The 21875-nt window shown below is 37.6% G+C and overlaps 1 protein-coding gene across 1 annotated transcript in view; it reads left to right on the top strand.

Annotated features, from left to right (window-relative positions):
- The window catches only part of LOC132659130 (uncharacterized), a 623558-nt gene that overhangs the window by 374806 nt on the left and 226877 nt on the right, over positions 1 to 21875 (top strand). Inside the window, exon 3 of the mRNA XM_060408826.1 lies at positions 8012 to 8446. Coding sequence (XP_060264809.1) covers positions 8012 to 8446 — 435 coding nt within the window. The remainder of the gene's footprint in view (positions 1 to 8011; positions 8447 to 21875) is intronic.

Below are 21875 nucleotides of genomic sequence, written 5' to 3'. Positions count from 1 at the left end.
CCCAGAGTTTACTATTTTATTTTGAAATTATTCTAGGTTCAAGGAAGTTGCAAACATAGTACAAAATGAGCTTATGTACCTCATGACTATAGAATATTCTCAAAAGCAAGAAATCAATACGAACACAACATATGTATCAGTTCAGTTCAGTTCAGTTGCTCATTCATGTCTGACTCTTTGCGACCCCATGAATTGAAGCACGCCAGGCCTTCCTGTCCAGCACCAACTCCCGGATTTCACTCAGATTCACGTCCATCGAGTCAGTGATGTCATCCAGCCATCTCATCCTCTGTCGTCCCCTTCTCCTCCTGCCCCCTATCCCTCCCAGCATCAGAGTCTTTTCCAATGAGTCAACTCTTCACATGAGGTGGCCAAAGTACTGGAGTTTCAGCTTCAGTATCATTCCTTCCAAAGAAATCCTGGGGCTGATCTCCTTCAGAATGGACTGGTTGGATCTCCTTGCAGTCCAAGGGACTCTCAAGAGTCTTCTCCAACATCACAGTTCAAAAGCGTCAATTCTTCGGTGCTCAGCTTTCTTCACAGTTCAACTCTCACATCATACATGACCACTGGAAAAACCATAGCCTTGAGTAGATGGACCTTAGTCAGCAAAGTAATGTCTCTGCTTTTGAATATGCTATCTAGGTTGCTCATAACTTTTCTTCCAAGGAGTAAGCATCTTTTAATTTCATGGCTGCAGCCAACATCTGCAGTGATTTTGGAGCCCCAAAAAATAAAGTTTGACACAGTTTCCACTGTTTCCCCATCTATTTCCCATGAAGTGATGGGACCAGATGCCATGATCTTCATTTTCTGAATGTTGAGCTTTAAGTCAACTTTTTCACTCTCCTCTTTCACTTGCATCAAGAGGCTTTTTATTTCCTCTTCACTTTATGCCATAAAGGTGGTGTCATCTGCATATCTGAGGTTATTGAGATTTCTCCCACCAATCTTGATTCCAGCTTGTGTTTCTTCCAGTCCAGCATTTCTCATGATTTACTCTGCATATAAGTTAAATAAGAGAGGGTGACAATATACAGCCTTGACGTACTCCTTTTCCTATTTGGAACCAGTCTGTTGTTCCATGTCCAGTTCTAACTCTTGCTTCCTGACCTGCATGTAGGTTTCTCAAGAGGCAGGTCAAGTGGTCTGGTATTCCCATCTCAGAATTTTCCACAGTTTATTGTGATCCATACAGTCAAAGGCTTTGGTATAGTCAATAAAGCAGAAATAGATGTTTTTCTGGAACGCTCTTGCTTTTTCCATGATCCAGTGGATGTTGGCAATTTGATCTCTGGTCATATATATTTTCATGCCATTTTATCACGTGTAGACTTTTGTACTTTTGTTATAGCTGTTAATTCTTTACAACCAAAGCAAGAAAGATATGGAATGTTTCACCTGCTCACAGATCTTTTGCTTCAGTCAACCCACCTGACCCCTATATTCATAACCTCTGGTAGCCACTAATCTCTTCCTCATATCTGTAATTTTTCAATTTCATGAATATTATATAAATATAATCATACACTATGTGAATTTTTTGAGATTGGATTTTTCACACTGTATAATGTCCATATATATATATATATATATATATATATACACACAGTGAGTTAGTTAGTTAGCTAATAATTTTTATCTACTCTGTAATCTCTGTCTTTTAATTAGTCTTTTTAGACCATTTATTGGAGAAGGAAATGGCAATCCACTCCAGCACTCTTGCCTGGAAAATCCCATGGATGGAGGAGTCTGATAGGCTACAGTCCATGGGGTCGCAAAGAGTTGGACACGACTGAGTGACTTCACTCACTCAGACCATTTATATTTTATATAATAATATTACTGGGCCTACCATTTTATTTTGTTTTATTTTATTCCCTCCGCTTTTTGTTTCTCTCTTTACTTTTTCATACCATCTGTGAGAATTTATTTTGATTTATCTATAGTGCATTTTAATGTATCTCATATGTGATGGATTTTTTAAGTGCTTTCTGTAGGTCTCACATTATACACATATAACTTAACACAATCTATTGGTCTCAACAATCTCCGAGCTTGAGTGAAATGTAGAAACTTTACCTTCTTTATCCCTTCACTGTTGCTAGTCCATAATATAATTGTCTCAAATAAATCATCTCCATATACTAAGTACCACATCAGATAATGTTATACTTATTGCATCAATCATCAACATATTTTAGAATATATAAGAGGAGCAAGTCTAATGCATTTCTCTATGATTTTGCTCTTTCCATTGTTCCTTCATTCCTGATGTTCCAAAATTTCTTCTTTTATAGTTTCTTTTGTATTTTAAGAACTCCCTTAGTCATTCTCTTAGGGTAAGTTTGATGGTAATGAATTCTCTTAGTTTTTCTTTGAGAATATTGTCACTTTGCCTTCAATTCTGAAGGTTAATTTTGGTAGAGATACAATTTGGGGTTGACAGTCATTTTCTATTAGCACTTGAAAAATATTTTGTCACTTCCTCCTGAACTTCATGGTTTTTGATGAGATATTCACTGTCATTCAAATTGTTTTTCCTCTATAGGTAAGGTTTCATATATTTCTTACTGATTTCAACATTTCTGTTTTTTTTTTTTCAAAATTTTGTTTTTCTGAAATTTTATTTTGATGTGTCACAGAGATTCACTCAACATTTTTACTCTCTCTCTCTTTTTTTTTTTACTATATCTTACTATGTCTTTTCATATCTTTTGTTATTTAAAAAGTTAGAAACTTTTTATCCATGTTGTCTAATAATATTTTTCAGCACCACCATCTTTCTCTTCTTCTTCTGGGATCCCAGTGACATGAATGCTGGATCTTTTTTATGGTCTTACTGGTCTCTGATGTTCTACTTTTTTAAAATTATATTTTCTTTGTGTGTTTACATCAGGTAATTTCTATCATTCTGTATTTGAGTTCATTGACCTTTTATTTTGTCCTTTCCATTCTGCTGAGACTATCCAGTGAAGTTTCCTTTTCTTTTACTTTATTTATATCTCATTCTAAAATTCAATTTGTTTTTTTAATCTTCTATTTGCTAAGCATTTTCCATTTGAACATGTTTAAAGCAGTTTGTAATTGTTCATTTAGCAAAACTACTTTAAAATTCTTGCCAGATAATTCCAATATCTGAGTGGCCTCAATGTTATTACCCACTGATTGTTTTTTTCCTTCAGTTTTTAAGTTTTTATGGCATTTCAGTATCTGGACACTTGGGCAACTATGTTATGAACTTTGGATCTTACCTAAATCTCTTTCAGAAGATGAATGGAGGAGTTGCCTCATTATTGCCAGGTTGAGGTAGAAGTCCAGTTTCCCCAATTAGTGTTCTTTGACTTCCTGGAGAAGGGAATCCACTACTGTTATGTGGTGGTAGGATTCACTGATATTATCCTGCCTGGCTGGGGAGGGGATTGCTCCTCTTTATTGCTCCCCTTGTAGCCTCCACCGATACCACTGCTAGAAGAGAACCCCTACCAACAGTGAAAGTTGGGGAAAGTTGTGGTTGCAAACTCCAGTGTCCTCTGACACAGGTAGGGAAGAGGAGAAATGTTTCATTACCACTAGGTGGTGCAAAAGTACACTATCCGTGTGTGTGTGTGTGTGTGTGTGTGTGTGTGTGTGTGTGTGTGTGTGTGTTAGTCGCTCAGTCATGTCCAGCTCTTTGTGACCCCATGGACTGTAGCCCGCCAGGCTTCTCAGTCCATGGAATTCTCCAGGCAAGAATACTGGAGTGGATTGCCGTTCCCTTCTCCAGAGGAACTTCCCAACCCAGGGATCAAACCCAGGTCTCCGGCATCGCAGGCAGATTCTTTACCATTTGAGCTACAGGGAAATCCATGATCCTTACACGGTCACCAGTGACATCTTGGAGGAAGACTTTATTACCATTGAATGGGTATGAAAATCCTGGCTCTTCACCCAGTTTTCTCTGATACCGTGGTTATAGTGGGGAGGGAAGTCAGTGAGGGATTTGTGATAAGTATATATTTGATCTTTGTCTCTCACTCCTGGCACGTAGCTCCTAAAGCTCTTAGAATCTCTGAAGTGATGACTGATTGTGTTTTGTATGATGACCAGGCGACTCATGGCTGGGGGCCCAAGATAGCTTCAAAATGAGGGTTACTCACCAGAAACACCAAAGCGTGATTAAAAGATGGGAATTTTAACCACATACCCTGACCTGCAAGGAGGGGAGAGGGGCTAGAGATTGAGTTAATCATCAATGACCCATGATTTAATCAATCATGCCTATGTAATTGTTAGGTAGTTAGAACAGGAAAAAGGAGTCCATAATGGCGGTGGCTAAAAGACAAAGAAAGGGAAAAGCCCATGACCATAGAACAAAGGAAGGTCCAAGGACCAGAGTGAGAATCTCAGGTGAAACAGCCCTCCTGGCTAGCCCAGTTTACACAGGGCAAGCTCGGGGGAGGAGAAAAAACGTACAAAAAGAGGAGCCAAAATTGAGTCGGGGGCTTTTCTTCTCTTCATGTCTTTTGGGCCGGCCCACCCTCACACCTCGAGGATCTCTTTTCCTTTGCTTGCCAATTAAAACTGAGCTGTAGCACCGACCCACCCATCACTTCAAATTTTTGCTGCGGTGAGACAGAACTGAGGAAATTACGCACTCCCCTGACATAATGATACCTTTGTAAAAGCTCTTTAAATGGTGGATTTGGAGAGCTTCCGGGTTGGTGACTACATCAAAGCGCTTGGAGAGAAGCACGCCTGGAGAAGGCATGGAGGCTCCACAACCCCTCCCATACTTGCCCAGTGTGCCTTTACGTTTGACTGTCCATGGGTGGCATTCTTTATAATCAACAGGTACATTTAAGTAATGTAGCTTTCTGAGTTCTATACACTCTTCTAGAAAATTATCAAACCTGAGTAGGGAATCATGAGAACCCCCAGCTTACAACCAGTTTGTCTTATAACTGGCCTCTGAAGTAGGGGCAGTCTTGTGGAACTGAAGCCTTAACCTTTGGAATCTGTGCTAATGCCAGATAGTTAAACTGAATGGTAGCACACCCCGTTGGAGTCCAGAGAGGTACGGCAATTATTGTCTAAAACACCTGCTAACTTTCCCCTTTCCTACTTCTTTTGCTAGAGACAGCAGGCTGTTTGTTCCTATTGGAGTCTTTGAGTTACTGGCTCTTTGAGCAATATTTTCTGGATATATGACTAAAAGAAAACTCAAGGAATTCACCACCATTTTGTTCCTCAAGTGCAAAAGTTCCTAGACTGTCTGCCTTCTCTTTCAAAGTCCTCTTATGTTTCATTTTACGTATTATTTCCAGGATTTTTAGCTATATTTAGAGAGAGGAATTGAGAAAATATGCCTATTCCATCTTCATCTAGAGATAGAATTTCCAAGTCCGTTTTGAATATTAGGATCATCTTTCCTATATGAGAAAAATGGTTTTCCTTCTCCATCTTCGAGTTTTTTCCCCTCCCAGCTTTGCATTCCTAATTATGCAAGATTGACTCAGAAACAATTTTTTCATTAAAAAACCTCATGAGGTCACTATTACCAGCTGTGAGATGTTTCCACCATTCTTTCCTTTGCTAGTGAGATCTTCTCTGAAGTCCATTTACACATGAGACACAGACATTTTCAGCATATGTTGATTAGACTCTCACCATATGTTGATCATTCTCTAAAACAGATATTCAGGTCTTGTTGGGTGCTACTGCTTTATTGAGACTTTCTATAATAAGAGGCTAATCCAAATTTATTAATTAGCAATATCATTAAAACCAAATTTTCCAGTCTGTTCAGTCTATGGATTTGTGGATTAAAATAACCTCTTTCTTTACAGCTTTCTTATCTAGGAGACTGCTACTTAGCATAAATGATTGAATGATTAAAATGATTTAGCCAGAGGTGGATCTGGGAATGGAACTGACAGCTACTGGAAGGTCTAATTCACACTAGACATTTTACACATTATCTAATGCATTTCTCAAAATAAAGCCTTAATGTATATAAGTCCATTTTACCAATGAAGCTTTTGCAAGGTCACACAGTTGGTAAAAACCCAACCTGGGATTGAGCTCCTACTGTACGCATAGACCTAGCCAGCAGTCTATGAACCATTAGTCAACCATTAATCAATTAATGGACAGAAAACATTTTCTTAAGTGAAGGATATTAGAAAATATCATCAGACATTTCACATAGTAAAGTGAAAAATTATTTAATGAAAACAAGCTCACTTTATATACATATATGTATAGATACATATAAATAAATTTATTAATATATATGCACTGAGTCCCGGTGCATAAAAACATTTTTTATAATGTGGTTGGCGGACAAAGAAGTCTGGAGCCATTTTGTTAGGTGACCTTTTGAGATACTCTCACTTAATCTAAGTGAGATTGTTTACCACCCACTGTGCTAATACTTTTCCAGGAAAAAGCATCATCTTTCAAGAGCAAAATATATTTTTTGAAGCCCCAAATTTACTGTGTAGAATCTCTGGGTTACAACAGAAAGTTGCTGTTTCTGTGACAAGAATTCATGCTAATGTGAAGCTCTTGATGCCTATGATTCGTTTATGTGTGTGTATATGTTTGTTTCTGGTAAAAGGACATTTTGCAATTTGATTTTTTCCTACTCACCGCAAAACTCTGTATCAAAGTTAAAATTTAATCAGTTTCATAATGAGATATGAATTGGACACTTGAAGTACAAAGAGGACATTACACTCCAGTGGTTAAAAGGGAAGGTTCTGCAGTCACACAGATGTATTTCAAATCCAGGCTCTGTTACACAGAACCTTAGGCAAATTAATTCTTAACTTCCTTACCTGAAATAGTATTCATAGTAGCAACTAACTCATTTTGAGAATGTTGGAATTAAAATGAGGTATACATATAAATTATTATCAAAGTATTTTTCTTATAGCAAAAGCTTAATAGTTTTTAGCTATTAGTCCAAAACTTTTATGTTAATACATTTGCAGAAACCAAGAATTACAAAAGAAGTCCTGAATGGTTACAGGCAGAAAATAAACCCCCTTTTTTCCTGTTGTTGTTAAATCATCCAGTTGTGTCTGACTCTTTGTGACCCCATGGACTGTAGTACGCTAGGCTGCTCTGTTCATGGGATTTCCCAGGCAAGAATACTGGAGTGGGTTGCCATTTCCTTTTTCAGGGGATCTTCCCTACCCAGGGATCAAACCCATGTCTCTTGAGTCTCCTGAATTGGCATGTGGATTTTTTTTTAGCCCTAGCACCACCTGGAAATGACATTCCTGTTGGACTTGTTAAATTGCTCTTTCCTCAGAACATACATGACTGAATTACTAACAGAATATACTAAATGATGAGAGAATATTGCTTAAATTTTATTTTGTAAGTAATTATTGGCTGATTTAACATAAAAGAAAAGGGAAGAAAATAATGTTTTCCTAGTTTTGTCTACATATGGTTTTGATATATATGTATGGTTCTATAGTTTTGCCTATAAATCAACATTTATAGTCAAATGTCCATGACTTAGGGCTTCCCTGATAGCTCAGTTGGTAAAGAATCCGCCTGCAATGCAGGAGATCCCGGTTCGATTCCTGGGTTGGGAAGACTTGCTTGAGAAGGGACAGGCTACCCACTCCAGTATTCTTGGGCTTCCCTTGTGGCTCAGCTGGTGAAGAATCTGCCCACAATGCAGGAGACCCGGGTTGGATCCCTGGGTTGGAAAGATCCCCTGGAGAAGGGAAAGGCCACCCACTGCAGTATTATGGCCTGGAGAATTCGAAGGACTCTATAGTCCATGGGGTTGCAAAGAGTTGGACACAACTGTCCATGGCTGTACAAATCAGTCCTCTTTATAATCTAATTCTCAGTTAACTGACATTGAAGGGTCAAGTCATGAGCCAGAAATTACATAGGAAAGCTGGATTTCTGTACTGGAATACAAATCCCAAGATCTAGCATGCCTAAGCAGTGTTTAGAAAATTATTCACACATATCTTTAATGAAAGGACTTTTTATATTGCAGGACAACCTGGAATCATCCATATTCCCAATGCAGAAGGGCTCTCTGAACCTCCTGCGGCAGAAATGGGAATCCAGCGATTACCAGAAAAGCGAGTACAGTCCCAGGGGCAGTCGTTGCAGGCTTTTCCAGCCTCAAGAAAACAAATTGCTTGAACCTGAAGGAGAGGTAGCATCAACACTTGGACCTCCAGATCCTCCAAGTCTGCTCCGAAGTGTCAGAGAAGAGGTATTGAGTGCAGAGCCTGAAGGAAAGTGTCCTGAGGACAAAAGTGAATACTCTAGGGATTGTGCTCAGCTGGAAGTGCTGAAGGAGGGTTCCCTGAGCGGTCGGCACAGGATTGAACGGTTCTCCATCGCCCTTGATGAGCTGAAGAGTGTGTTTGAAGCTCCACGGAGTGGAAACAGACAAGCTGGACCAGCTGAGTACAGCCGGAAGGTAAGGAGCCATTGATTGAGAGTCCACATTTATAATAGTCAAGATAGGCAGCTTGCCTAGCCTTCCATTTCTAAGCATATAGTTTCCCCACCCCTCCACTATTCGAGACAGATATCCTGAAGCAACCATGTAATACAGTGTGAAACGTGGCATCCACTGTTATTGGCTTCCTCTATGGTCTGTTCCTTTGGGAACTTGATCTCCTTTCACTCCCACAAAAACAGCTCTGATAGGCCCTTTTATGTAGATGTTTCTTTATGTATATGCCTTATTTCTGCAGCTAGCTTGTAAGTTCCTTAGAGGTAAGGACAATTTCTTATCAATCTTTGCACTTCAAACATCTAAGAAATGGTGCTGCGTTTAGCTCCATGAGGATTTATCAGTAATGATGATGAAGTGGAACAAGTGAAGGCTCTGGAACCAACTGTGACCTAGATTTTAATCCTGACACCTGCCATTTACTTCTAGCTGTGTGAAGCTTAGCATTGTGAATGTATGTCTTAATCTGCTACTTCTCAGGCATCTTGTAAGAATTATTGATATTATATTTATACCACAGGGCATACAGTCTGGAGTATTTTGTGGTAAAGTATGATTATGCCTCAGTGATTATGGTGTACTATAATGTCACCTATAAAATATGTCTATTAGCTAAAGGGGACATTTATTCAAATACAGGAAATAGGATTAGCAACATTGTTAACAAATACCACATTTATATTTCTGTTGTCAGTTAAAAGCATCTACTGCTTAAACTGAAATTGCTTGAATGTATCACACTCAGTAGAGTCCCTACAAAAGAGATTATAGTTGAATTTCATAAATAATTAATAAATACTCTCAGGTTTTCCATTGGGAAGCAAACTCCATGCTCTATTCTTTTTTTTTTTTTTTTAAGCTTAGTGACAGTTATCAGGGAGGCACTGTCCTATTCTTGTTAATGGATCATTAGCCTTTGTTGAAAGCTTCACAGAAATAGAAAATTTTTCAAAATAAATTATTTTGCAAATATTTTCTCTCAGGTTTTATTGGGGCATATTGTAGTTATGATGAGACCATTGTTGTATATCAAGTAACTCAACTTGATTTAATGAGAATAAAGGATATAAAGTTATATATGAGATTATGTTGAAGCTAGAGAATGTCTCAAAAAAATCAAACTGTTGATACTTGCCAATCTTCAATCTGAGGACTTTGTTTCCCTTCTTTTTACTCTATAGGTGCAAATTTTTTGTTTATGGCTTTATAACATCTTTTGGTTTGATCCCTGGGTCAGGAAGATGCTCTGGAGAAGGAAATGGCAACCCACTCTAGTGTTCTTGCCTGGAGAATTCTCTGGACAAAGGAGTCTAGTGGGCTAAAGTCCATGGGGTCACAAAGAATTGGACATGACTGAGCGACTAACACACACACAACACACACACAGTTGGATGTCTAGGGATTGGGGAACACTTAACATAGATCCTTACAATGTCATTTATTCTTACCTTAATGAATTAAGTTAAGCCACAGAAAAGAGTTTCATCTCTGTTGATTTTAGTATTATAATTCTGAATATTTACCCAAGATAATTAATTAAAAAATTGGCTAAAGATAGAAAATGCCATTTTTATAAATTATGTAATAGAACCTAGCCTCATCTGGAACAGATGTAGCTGCTTAAATACAATATTTTTTAAAAATAAAACATTAATAAGGGTTTCTGGTTGAAATGTGAGATTACTGCTATTGGTTGGTATGTGATTTTTGGACCTGGTGCCTATAAAAATAATTATGGAAAGAAATCAGATGTGAAAACACCTCTTGGTTTTCAAAAATTAAATTTGATCAACATCTTTAATACACTGTGTTCTAGCCAGTCTAAGGTACTATGCCATAACATGGTATTTCCCTAAATGTATAAAACATGGATTGTGTGTTTAGAAATTTTTCATCTGTAGAAACAAACATGAATTTTAGAATAAGTTCTTATAAATGAATGTTAGTAATGGTTGCAGAACTCTCTATATAAATTCCATATGACTTCTAAAACAAGGAGGAAAAAAGGAAAAGAAAAATGAGAATCCAATAAGAAATTAACTGCTTTCTTCCAATGAATCATATTTTGTTACTAGGCATGCAAAAAGAGTCCTCGTTCAACTTAAAATTATGTATTTCATGCAAAAAAAAGCTTAGCTAGCAATTTTATACAACTTAACATTTAACCCTTTGTTTCTATAGATCCCTTTCTTCTTTCTTATATCAATACTTTGTTATTATTATAAGTTAATGGCATAATATTGATTTGCATAAGTTATCCAAAATATACTAACTACTTTATAACTGACAGTTATATTTATGGAGACCCTCTATTGAGATATTGGTGATGTGGGGAAAGGTATTCAATATTTATGATATTTAAAGTAAACACAAAAAATTATTTCAGATAAGAAAGGTTATTACAGTTAGAAATTCATCTCAACAATGATAAACAAGAACTGCATTTTTGTGTTGTTGTAGAGGGGAACTCTTCAGCAATAGGCACTTGTTAAGAAAAATTTCATAAAATTATTGAAGTTCAGTCTAAGCTTGTAAAATTTTTAAAGGCATGGAATTATATGTATATATGTATACATATTTACAGATATGCACACAAATATATTTGTTTAAAACATTTAAAGTCAACATAGGAGAAACATGTCTTTATTAAAAAGTGTCCATTAACAGATAGTTTAGAAAATATTGGTTAATTGGTAAAAGGAATTATAAGAGCCAATGTTGTTTCTATAAAATATAAGCTCATAAAATAGAGATGATCTTAACCCCTAAAAGTAGTCACTGTATTCCAGAGCTTTTGTTAAAACAATTTACCTTAATATAATTGCAATAGAAACTTAATGAGAAAATCTTAAAATAATTTACCTGCTGGCATTTTATAATTTCACACAACCTATTGTGATCAACTGTAAAACTCCTTATAAAAGCAACATAGAATGAACTTTTGCACTGAGGATTTTTATGCTCATGAGGCAGACAATAATTCAAAGACATAAATTCAAACAGGCATTATCCCAAATAAATGAAATGGAACATGATTTTAATAGAGTTTTTAAGAACTTATAAGAATCTAAGATTATAAATTTCAGAGAAAATGCCATATCCATTTGTAACAATACGAAATTGTTATTATATCATGCGATGTATCCATTAGCATTTGCTGCATAACAAACCACCTTGAAATTAGAATCTTTAAACAATATACATCTGTGATTGCTTACAATTCTCTGGTGAGCTGGGAAGTTTATCTAGTGTTTTCTGGCCTCGCACATATATCTATGGTCAGTTGCCGAGTGAGCAGGAGTCTGGCTACTCTGGGATGGTTCCAGGGCTAGGACAACTCTGTTCTGCCTGATGTAGTCTTTCCTCCTCCAGTGAGTTGCCCAGATTTATGCTCAGGTCCTAGAAGTATCAAGAAAGACAGTGGAACTTCCTGAGGGCTCTAGAGGTCTCCTCTCAGAGCTTGCACATCTCATTTCCATATTGTATTGGCCAGAATCATCACAAAACAAGCCAGATTATAATGTGCTGAAATATATTTCACCTCTTGATGGAAATGGCAACCCACTCCAGTGTTCTTGCCTGGAGAAGCCCAGGGAAGGGGGAGCCTGGTGGGCTGCTGTCTATGGGGTCACACAGAGTCAGACACAACTGAAGTGACTTAGCTTTAGCTTGACGGAAGAAATTGCAGACTCATATTTGCAAAGATCTTCGGGACACAGATAATCACAATGGTATGATCACTCACCCAGCCAGACATTCTGGAATGCAAAGTCAAGTGAGCCTTAGGAAGCATCACTACAAACAAAGCTAGTAGAGGTGATGGAATTCCAGTTGAGATATTTCACATTCTGAAAGATGATGCTGTGAAAGTGCTGCACTCAATATTCTGGCAATTTTGGAATATTCAGCAGTAGCCACAGGACTGGAAAAGGTCAGTTTTCATTTCAATCCCAAAGAAAGGCAATGCAAAAGAATGCTCAAACTACTGCACGATTGTACTCATTTCACACGCTAGGAAAGTAATGCTAAAAATTCTCCAAGCCAGACTTGAACAGTACATGAACTGTGAAGTTCCAGATGTTCAAGCTGGTTTTAGAAAAGGCAGTGGAAAAAGAGATCAAATTACCAACATCTGTTGGGTTATCAAAAAGGCAAGAGAGTTTCAGAAAAACATCTATTTCTACTTTATTGACTATGCGAAAGCCTTTTGACTGTGTGGATCACCACAAACTATGGAAAATTCTGAAAGAGATGGGAATACCAGACCACCTGAACTGCCTCTTGAGAAATCTGTATGCAGGTCAGGAAGCAAGAGTTGGAACTGGACATGGAACAACAGACTGGTTCCAAATAGGAAAAGGAGTACGTCAAGGCTGTATATTGTCACCCTGCTTATTTAACTTATATGCAGAGAACATCATGAGAAATGCTGGGCTGGAAGAAGGACAAGCTGAAATCAAGATTGCCGGGAGAAATATCAATAACCTCAGATATGCAGATGACACACCCTCATGGCAGAAAGCAAAGAAGATCTGAAGAGCCTCTTGATGAAAATGAAAGAGAAGAGTGAAAAAGTTGGCTTAAAACTCAACATTCAGAAAACGAAGATCATGGCATCTGGTCCCATCACTTGATGGCAAATAGATGGGGAAACTGTGAAAACAGTGACACACTATTTTGGGAGGCTCTAAAATCACTGCAGATGGTGACTGCAACCATGAAATTAAAAGACATTTAGTCCTTAGAAGAAAAGTTATGACCAACCTAGATGGCATATTAAAAAGTAGAGACATTACTTTACCAACAAAGGTCTGTCTAGTCAAGGCTATGGTTTTCCAGTAGTCATGTATGGATGTGAGAGTTGGACTATAAAGAAAGCTGAGTGCCGAAGAATTGATGCTTTTGAACTGTGGTGTTGGGGAAGACTCTTGAGAGTCCCTTGGACTGCAAAGAGATCCAACCAGTCCATTCTGAAGGAAATCAGTCCTGAATATTCATTGGAAGGACTGATGCTGAAGCTGAAACTCCAATACTTTGGCCACCTGATGTGAATAACTGACTCATTTGAAAAGACCCTGATGCTAAGAAAGATTGAGGGCAGGAGAAGACGATGACAGATGATGAGATGGCTAGATGGCATTACCGACTCAATGGACATGAGTTTGAGTAAACTCTGGGAGTTGGTGATGGACAGGGAGGCTTGCCATGCTTCAGTCCATGGGGTTGCAAAGAGTCAGATACAACTGAGTTAATGAACTGAACTGATTTGCAAGGGTAAACAGTCAAGGAGATGAATAATTGGAGCTACTCTAAACAATCTACCACAAGCAAGTTTACGTAAACACATTCAAGAATCAGAATGGTTTAATGTATCATGAATAAATGCAAAATCATGGGACTTTACACAAAGGGATACATAATGTTAGCTATTTGTGGACAAAACTCTTTTCTTATTCTTCTCTTAGATTCAGTTAATTGACTACACTGATGATAATACAGAGGCAGAATAACAGCCTCCCAAAGATGTCCATATCCTGATCCCCAGAACTTGTGAATGTGTTACTAATAAGGCAAAGGGGACTTTGAAATGTGGTTAAGGATCTTGAGATGGAAAAGTTTTCCTGAAGTATACCAGGTGAAAACAGGGTGTTATGAAAAGGAGGCAAGAATGTCAGAGTGAGAGATAATCAGAGAAGATATGATGACAGAACCAGAGATGGGAATGGTACAGGGCCATGATCCAAGGAACGTGGGCAGCCTCTGGAAACAGAGGCAAGGAAACCAGGCCCTCGCCCTCCACCCCCTCCCCTGCCCACAGCATCCAGAAGGAATGTTTTCCTAAAGACATCTTGACTTTAGACCAGTGAAACGAACTTCAGACTTTGATCCCCAATACTACAAGGTCATAAATTTGTGTTGTTTTAAGCCACTAAGCTTATGGTAATTTGTTTCAGCAGCTATGGGACTAATACAGTTATATTGTAGACTTTTCAAAATCTGTTAAAAAATGTTAGGTAGTATATGATTTTGGCGTTTTCCTCTGCTCTTCCCTGATGAACATATTCCCATATTTTAGAATCATATTTTTTACTCTTTTCTATATGTAGTTGATGATATGTGTGTTTGTAACTTTAGGAAGCCGAGAAACATTAATAAATTTAATTTTGGATGATCTGTATTTGATATGCAACACATAGTCACCTAAAAGGGTGAATTTATTAGGAGAGGAAGTTTGGCAAAGGAACAATAACAAAAGAAAAAGAAAAGGAAGATATTATAAAGGAACAAGCAAACACAAAGCATTGTGAGATACATTTGCTTCAAATCATGTTTCTCTATGAGTAAACATATATTTAGGTGGAATATACATGCAATTTTAAACTTAATTCTGGATTGGCCACCTGATGCAACAAGCCAACTCGTTGGAAAAGACTCTGATGCTGGAAAATATTGAAGGCAGGAAAAGAAGGGGATAACAGAGGATGAGATAGTTGGATGGCATCACTGACTCAATGGACCATGAGCTTGAGCAAAATTCCAGGAGATGGTGAAGGACAGGGAAGCCTGGAGTACTGCAGTCCATGGGGCTGCGAAGAATCAATCAGACACGACTTAGCGACTGAACAACACAGACAACTCTGGGTATTAGATTTTGAATAGTAGCAGTGTTTAGACTAATTTGGAGCAAAGCAAGCTTGTTCAAGTTCTTTTGTCTTTTTTCCCAGTTCTCAGTTGCTATCCAGAGCACTAAGAATAGTGAGACCACTAAGCAAATGCTGCTGAAGGATCACTTCAGCCTTCCCTATGATCCTAGTGTGAATAAAGGGTTTCTTGATTCAATTAATAATTAATTTTTCATCTATTCCATTCATATCTTTAGACTCCGAATATTAAATGATTTTATTTTCACAATAGATTACGTAATGATTTACTTGTTTTCAATGCACAGATATGATCTTTGTCATAAACCCCACTCCCTTGTGCAATCCGTTTAATTTACTTAACACTCCAACAGAAACTGTTTCTGTCATTCACTTAGGCTATAGATTGACACAGAGCATTCAGGCATGAGCTGAACTTGATCCATCTCAGGAGGCACAGTCATCCTATTGTAGCTAGTTGTGTGGCCTCAGAATGCATTGATTCCGTCTATTGTATGATTGGAGGCTCAAAGAAGACATGAAGACACAGGCTAACAGACTGTGGGCCTATGTGTGCATCAGTGATTGAATAGGATATAAACAATTAAATATGGGCTAGTTTCCAGAATATTATTTTCATTCCCTCCAATAATCAAAGCCTCTGGTTTTTCATTTAATGACCAATTTTTCATCTCCTACTTTTTAGTTCTGCATAAAATCAAACCTTTAAAGGCACAGGTGAATCATGGCTTCCAATTTGCTTCCACTACAAAATCACTTCATTAGATAAACAAACTTACATTTTTTTTCGTATACTTGGGCACCTGGGGACTCAGGGATTAATTTATCTCTAATCTCAAGGAGCAGGAAGCACTACTCTTCGCAGGCAGTTGCCCTGTCAGAGCCTCTGATTCTCTATCTCCCACCCTCCATTACATCAGTGTTTCTGAGATAATTTCTGTCAAGCATGATGTATTTTATAAAAGCATTTAAAGAGATGGAGGTTATTACAGTCTTGAAAATCACTGCTGAAAAATTTGTTCACCAAACTCTCAAGTATTTCCCTTATAGGAAAAGTTTTAAGGATCTTTGAAGAAAGAAAATATTTTTTTCTGTGCCTGAAAGTGAGCAAGTAGATTTTGGAGAGCTTAAGTAAATAATGAGAAAGATGACCCCTTTATTTTTGTTAGAGGATATGTTAGACAGGATTGTAATTTTCATTTCAGCATAGAATATAAGAGCATAATATTTGGTGACAAAGGATCAGTTGGAAACCTTTGCTCAGCTACTTCCTCAATGAGTGAAAAATGAATTATTTCACCTCATTAATCCTTAATTTCCACACCTATAAAATGAGTATATTAATATGGCACAGGATTTTTGTGAAGATAAAGTTATATAACACCTGACAGGGAAGAGGTATTTAAGAGGTAGCACCAAATGAAATTTAAGAAATAGTACCAAACTAGAACCGAATGAATTTTTCTTCTATTTTCTCTTCTCCAGTATCATTTGTATAACTCAGTAGATGTCCTTGGGGGAAAATATTTAATCTCAAGGAGCTTTTGTTTTCTCATCTATAAAGGCAGAAGCCTACTCTCACCAGCTAGAGCAAATGCTAATGAAATTTTCCACCATGAGTTATAATCCCATTTTGAGATGAAAAGACAGTTTGTTAAACTACAGTTTTCAAAGTTTTATTAAGGCCCTAGACAGAGATATGTTTGCACCTTCATTGTCCTGATTGACAGAAGTTACTGGCACTTAGTCAAATCCAAATCCAAAACAGATGAGATTCACATTGTATGGTGTTTATTGTATTTACACACAGAAAGAGAATAAATTAAACTTCGACTTCAAAGATACCACAAGGGTGGGCTGTAATGGTTTGCTTCGTTTTATGTGGCTTTTTCTTAGTGATATAATTTGCTTTTCAGTTATTGCTAGTGTTCTTTGGTTGTTCTTTCTCCATTTATATCTTTGTTATTTTACTGCCTCCTGCCCAGTGTTTGATGTTAGCTGAAGGAAAAATAGTTCTGTGGTCTGATGGTAACATTCCCAGCTGAACTCATCTGCATGCTCTTAAAGACTTTCTGAGGAAACTGCCATCTTGTCCCATTCATGTATTGCAGTGACATATGCAGTCCCAATATAACTATAGAGAATGCAGTGCCAGTAACCACAGAAAAATGTTAAGCAATATTGACTCACCTTCAGCTGCGAAAACTGCTGTCGGTTCATGATTGGCATTCTTTGATATTTTACTTGAAAGCCTAGTGAAGCTTTTCAGCCTTGTGTTATAAGAATATTGATACCAGCGCTGCTGCCTCTACTGCAAACCCACCTTCTTTTAGCCACTCTGTCTTCCCCAGATGCTTAGCCAACATATCTACTTACTGATTGAATTAATTCTTTGAGTCTCATACATGATTCTTTTCCTCTTTCCTGTCCTCCCAATGGCTGCTTTTCATATGCTACCAGGTTATTTTACCTTACCATCAGGATAAGCTAAGAGGAAAAATAAAGAAAACATTACCTGGGGAGGGAGAATTAAATAAAATTTTGTTTTTTATTCAGGGCCCTTAATTCTACCAAAGGCCATGAAAATGACATTCCAGTTTCTTAATCAGCAATTTGAAAACCATCTCATCCTTGCCTTCTCCTTTGCCCTAGCCCACATCTGGCCACCTCTAGAGACTTATGCCAACACAGTTTCATCAGAACTGAGTTAATGGCTGAACACTTGATCTGGCATCTCAGAGCACAAAGCAGAGCGCTGGATAGTGCCTGACAGACAGCTGGCCCACCAGGCATTTGGGTGCCTCTTTTCAGATGAGATGAAAAGTCTGGCTCAAGCTATTTATCAAGCAAATCACTAAGCCCAGTTCCTCAGTCAGAGTTATATTGCCATGGCACCTTGTCCCAGTGTTCCAACCAGGTATCGAAAAACTGGATGTGGCCCAAAGTCTGTGTAGATGGGAGATTACCCTAAGCTAAAACAGAGCAGTGAACTGCATATGTGTGGGCTCAAAATCTGTAGCTTTCCAGGAGAAGAAAGGCCCCAGGGTAGCAACTGGGGCTTTAAACACGGAACCCTGGGGCCCCAACCTGATGTCTATTATGGTCCAAGTCTACAGCAACCTGAATGCATCATTCCATTGCATATCCTTGGGGCCAGTTATTCCTCTCGGCATCTGCAGTGTGTTTAGAATTTGTCACAGGAGACCAGTGATGTCTCTTCCTGGAGGGTTTGCCCTGAAGAACAGCCTCAAGGCATTGCCTCTCTTTCTCTCTAACAACACAGGAATACCTTCCAAAACACTCTGACAGATAAATTTCTATTTATTGTGGAGAAGCTCAGGAGAGAAAAAAAAAAAGAAGCTAAGTTATCAAAGTTAATATCACCAGTGATAAGATACACTGATATCATGCATCCCCTGAATGGGCAAAACACCACCCCTGTGGTATTCTTACCAAAATACATAATCTCAGTTTAATCATGGAGGACCATCATTTAAACCCACATATACAGGGATGTTATAAAGCAGCTGGCCATTACTCTTCAAAACTGGTAGGGTCACTTTGGACAAATACTAAAAAACTGCCCCAGATTGGAGAAGACTAGAGACATGATAACTAAATTGAGGATGGGATTGTCTGCTGAATCTTGGGCCAGAAAAGAGAGCATTAGTGGGAATGGTGGTGAAATTCTAGTAAGGTCTAAATATTTTTTGGTTTCACAATCATACTGTGACTAAATAAAATTTTAAGATTAGAGAAAGCTGAACAAATGGTATATGGGAATCTCCATATTTTTCTTGCAACTGTTCAATAAGTAATATTTTCTCAAAATAAAAATTTTAATATTTATGATCCATCTTGAGACTTTAGCACTGTGGAGTGAAAGATTATGGTCCCTTTTACTCTGATTTTTCCATACCTCACAGATTTATTATTTTTATGTCCCTTTGTAGAATGTGATTCCTACCTCCCTACTCCCATACTTCTAAAATTTTGGAAGTTTCAGCCATTTAAGCTCTGCCTATAATTTCAGGTTCTCTGCAATTAATTGTTTTTCTAGCAAGGAGAATTTAAGGAGCCTACTCAGTAGTTCAGAAGTTGAATAAATGGAAGCTCTACAGTTTGTTGTTATTTGGTCACTAAATTGTGTCTAACTAACTCTTTTGCAACCCCATGGACTGCAGCCTGCCAGACTTCTCTATTCATGGCATTTCCCAGGCAAGAATACTCAAGTGGGTTGCCATTTCCTTCTCCAGGGTGTCTTCCCAACCCACGGATCAAACCTGTGTCTCCTGCTTGGCAGATGGGTTCTTTACCACTGAGCCACCAGGAAAGCCCCGGCTCTACATTTAGATCAGCTTTGAATTTATACCCTAGTTCCACTCACTGAGTTTTACTACATTTTCAGAAGTAAATTGCTTGCCTTTTTTTCCCTTTTTCGTAGTTGTAGTTGTTACTGTTATTTAAGCCATTGGTTCTGTCTTGATTACAATCCTAAGTCATTGGCTCAAATTCAAGAAACTCAAATACCTCTGGTCTCAGACCCAAATTCCATGAACTATAACTCTCTATTGCCCTTCTGATGCTGATTTGACAGCAAACTTCAATCTCTCAAATACATTGTCAGCCCCTCCAAAATCCTCACCCTCTTTTTGGTAGTTATAATGCATTGTCTTTTGATAGATGCTCCTAAAATTTCTTCCATCTCTTTGGAACTAGTCCCTCTGATGCAAACTTTCTTAACTTCGTAGACTCCTTGTTGGTTCTTCTTACTGAGTACCAAGCCTGAGTGTTGTTATAGTAAAGCCTTCTTTATGTAGGTGTTCTTTCTATTCCTCAAATGAAGTCCTTTATCTGAACTTAGAAGTCTGGAATTTTTGGACAGGTTTGAAATTAAATATATTTAGCCTGGAGAGCACTGGAGGCAGTGACAGTTCCGAATGGATGTGGCTATTACAACAGGTATAGTCATCCTGGTATCCTTTTCCTGGACATCAGCCAGCCTTTAGACACTAAACTGTACCCTTATTTTAGCAGCTGTTTAGCACTCACTATATTGTGTGTGGAAAACAAATGGTTAACCCGTTTTCCTACTTGAAAAGATATTTCTTTATCTGTTTAATGTGTAGCAGTGAGTGAATGCATTGAGCTTCAAACACCTAAAACAAATTCAAGCTCCATTAATGTTTCTCATCTACTCCCACTACCAAATATGATGATTTATGGTACTTAATAGTACACTAACTTGTTTTTATGTCAATGTAAAGTCATTTATTGGGTACCATGAGACAAATCACTCTAAAGCATGCTAATGCATCATAATGTATGCATTTCTCCCCTCACCACCTTTTGTGGAGCCATGTCAGGAGCATACACTTAAATTAATCAGACTGTTCTGATTTCAACCTTGATTAGATGTCAGAATCTTTTATTAATGATAAAGATGATATAAAATATATCCATTTCTGGTCATAATGATTTTATAATTTAATCTTTTTCCCATTTACCTTTGTTTTTGAGTGTTAGGAGCAATTTTTCCTTGTTTTGAAATATGACTGAAATTCTCATAGGAAAGGTAATTCAAGGTATTAAAAAAACAATAAACAAAAACTGACTTCCAGAGACAAATTTTATCTTTTTCCCCAGCCTCACCCCAAGTACACAGACACACAGACACACACAGACACACAGGCATTGGCTTTTTAAAAGTATTTTATGTTTAAAAGTAAAATTAAGAGACTGTAGGATGTTGTGTTAGTATCTCTAAAAATGACTTATTTTTCCAGAACCAGCAAGTATCTTTTTTTCTGAGGTACATTTAAAGTTTTTTCTTTGATTTATAGGCATAGTCTTTTGAGCAGGTCCCACATATATTTGAGCTTATCCCTGAATCCCTCCCCTCACCCCAACATTGGTCTGCCTCTAGACCCTGGAGGATAAGGCACTGTGCTGCTGCTAATGGCTAGCAAGTACTAATTCTTCAAACACTGAGTATTTCCCAGGTACTTTGTTAGAGGCTTCATGGGTATTGCTGCCTATTTAACACTCAGAGTCATCTTAGAAATTCAGAGCTATCATTATTCCTATTTTACAGCTACAGGGTAGACAAGTTAAATAACTTATGGAAGGGTACATACACCATTGGTAAGTAATAGAGCAGGGGTTTGAACCCACATCTATCTAAATCTAGAACCCTATGGATATTCCCTGGATTCATATTGTCCATCTTCATACAGGCTCTCACAGCTGTGTTTTTGGTATAAATGGATCCTAGTCAGTCATAGAAATCACAGCAACTGCTAAATTTTGAAAGCCACAAATGCCACTCAGTTCAGTTCAGTCACTCAGTTGTGTCCGACTCTTTGCAACCCCATGAATCGCCACTAGATATACTCAATTCTAAGACACGTATTTCTTCACATGTTAAGCCTTTGAAATTGACATGCTTGTAGTAGTCAATGGCATTTTATAGTTTGCCAGAATTTTCCTCTTTTCTTAGAGGTACATAAAATAATGATATCACTTTCCTTTGACAGCATAAATAAACTTTGTATTTTGAATAAATGCAGTTAAAAAGTCAATAACCATTCATTGTGTGCCAGGAATATACTAAGCACTTGACATATATTCTCTTTTTTTAATTTTTATAGCTACCCTATAGATTAAGCTTGTACAACACTATCATTTTGTGAATGAAAAAATAGAGAATTAGTAAAAATAAGACCTTT

Source organism: Ovis aries, chromosome 2 (assembly GCF_016772045.2).
Source record: "Ovis aries strain OAR_USU_Benz2616 breed Rambouillet chromosome 2, ARS-UI_Ramb_v3.0, whole genome shotgun sequence".
Taxonomy (NCBI): Eukaryota; Metazoa; Chordata; class Mammalia; order Artiodactyla; family Bovidae; genus Ovis; species Ovis aries.
The sequence above is the reverse complement of the archived record's forward strand: the minus strand, read 5'-3'. Positions and strand labels throughout refer to the sequence as shown.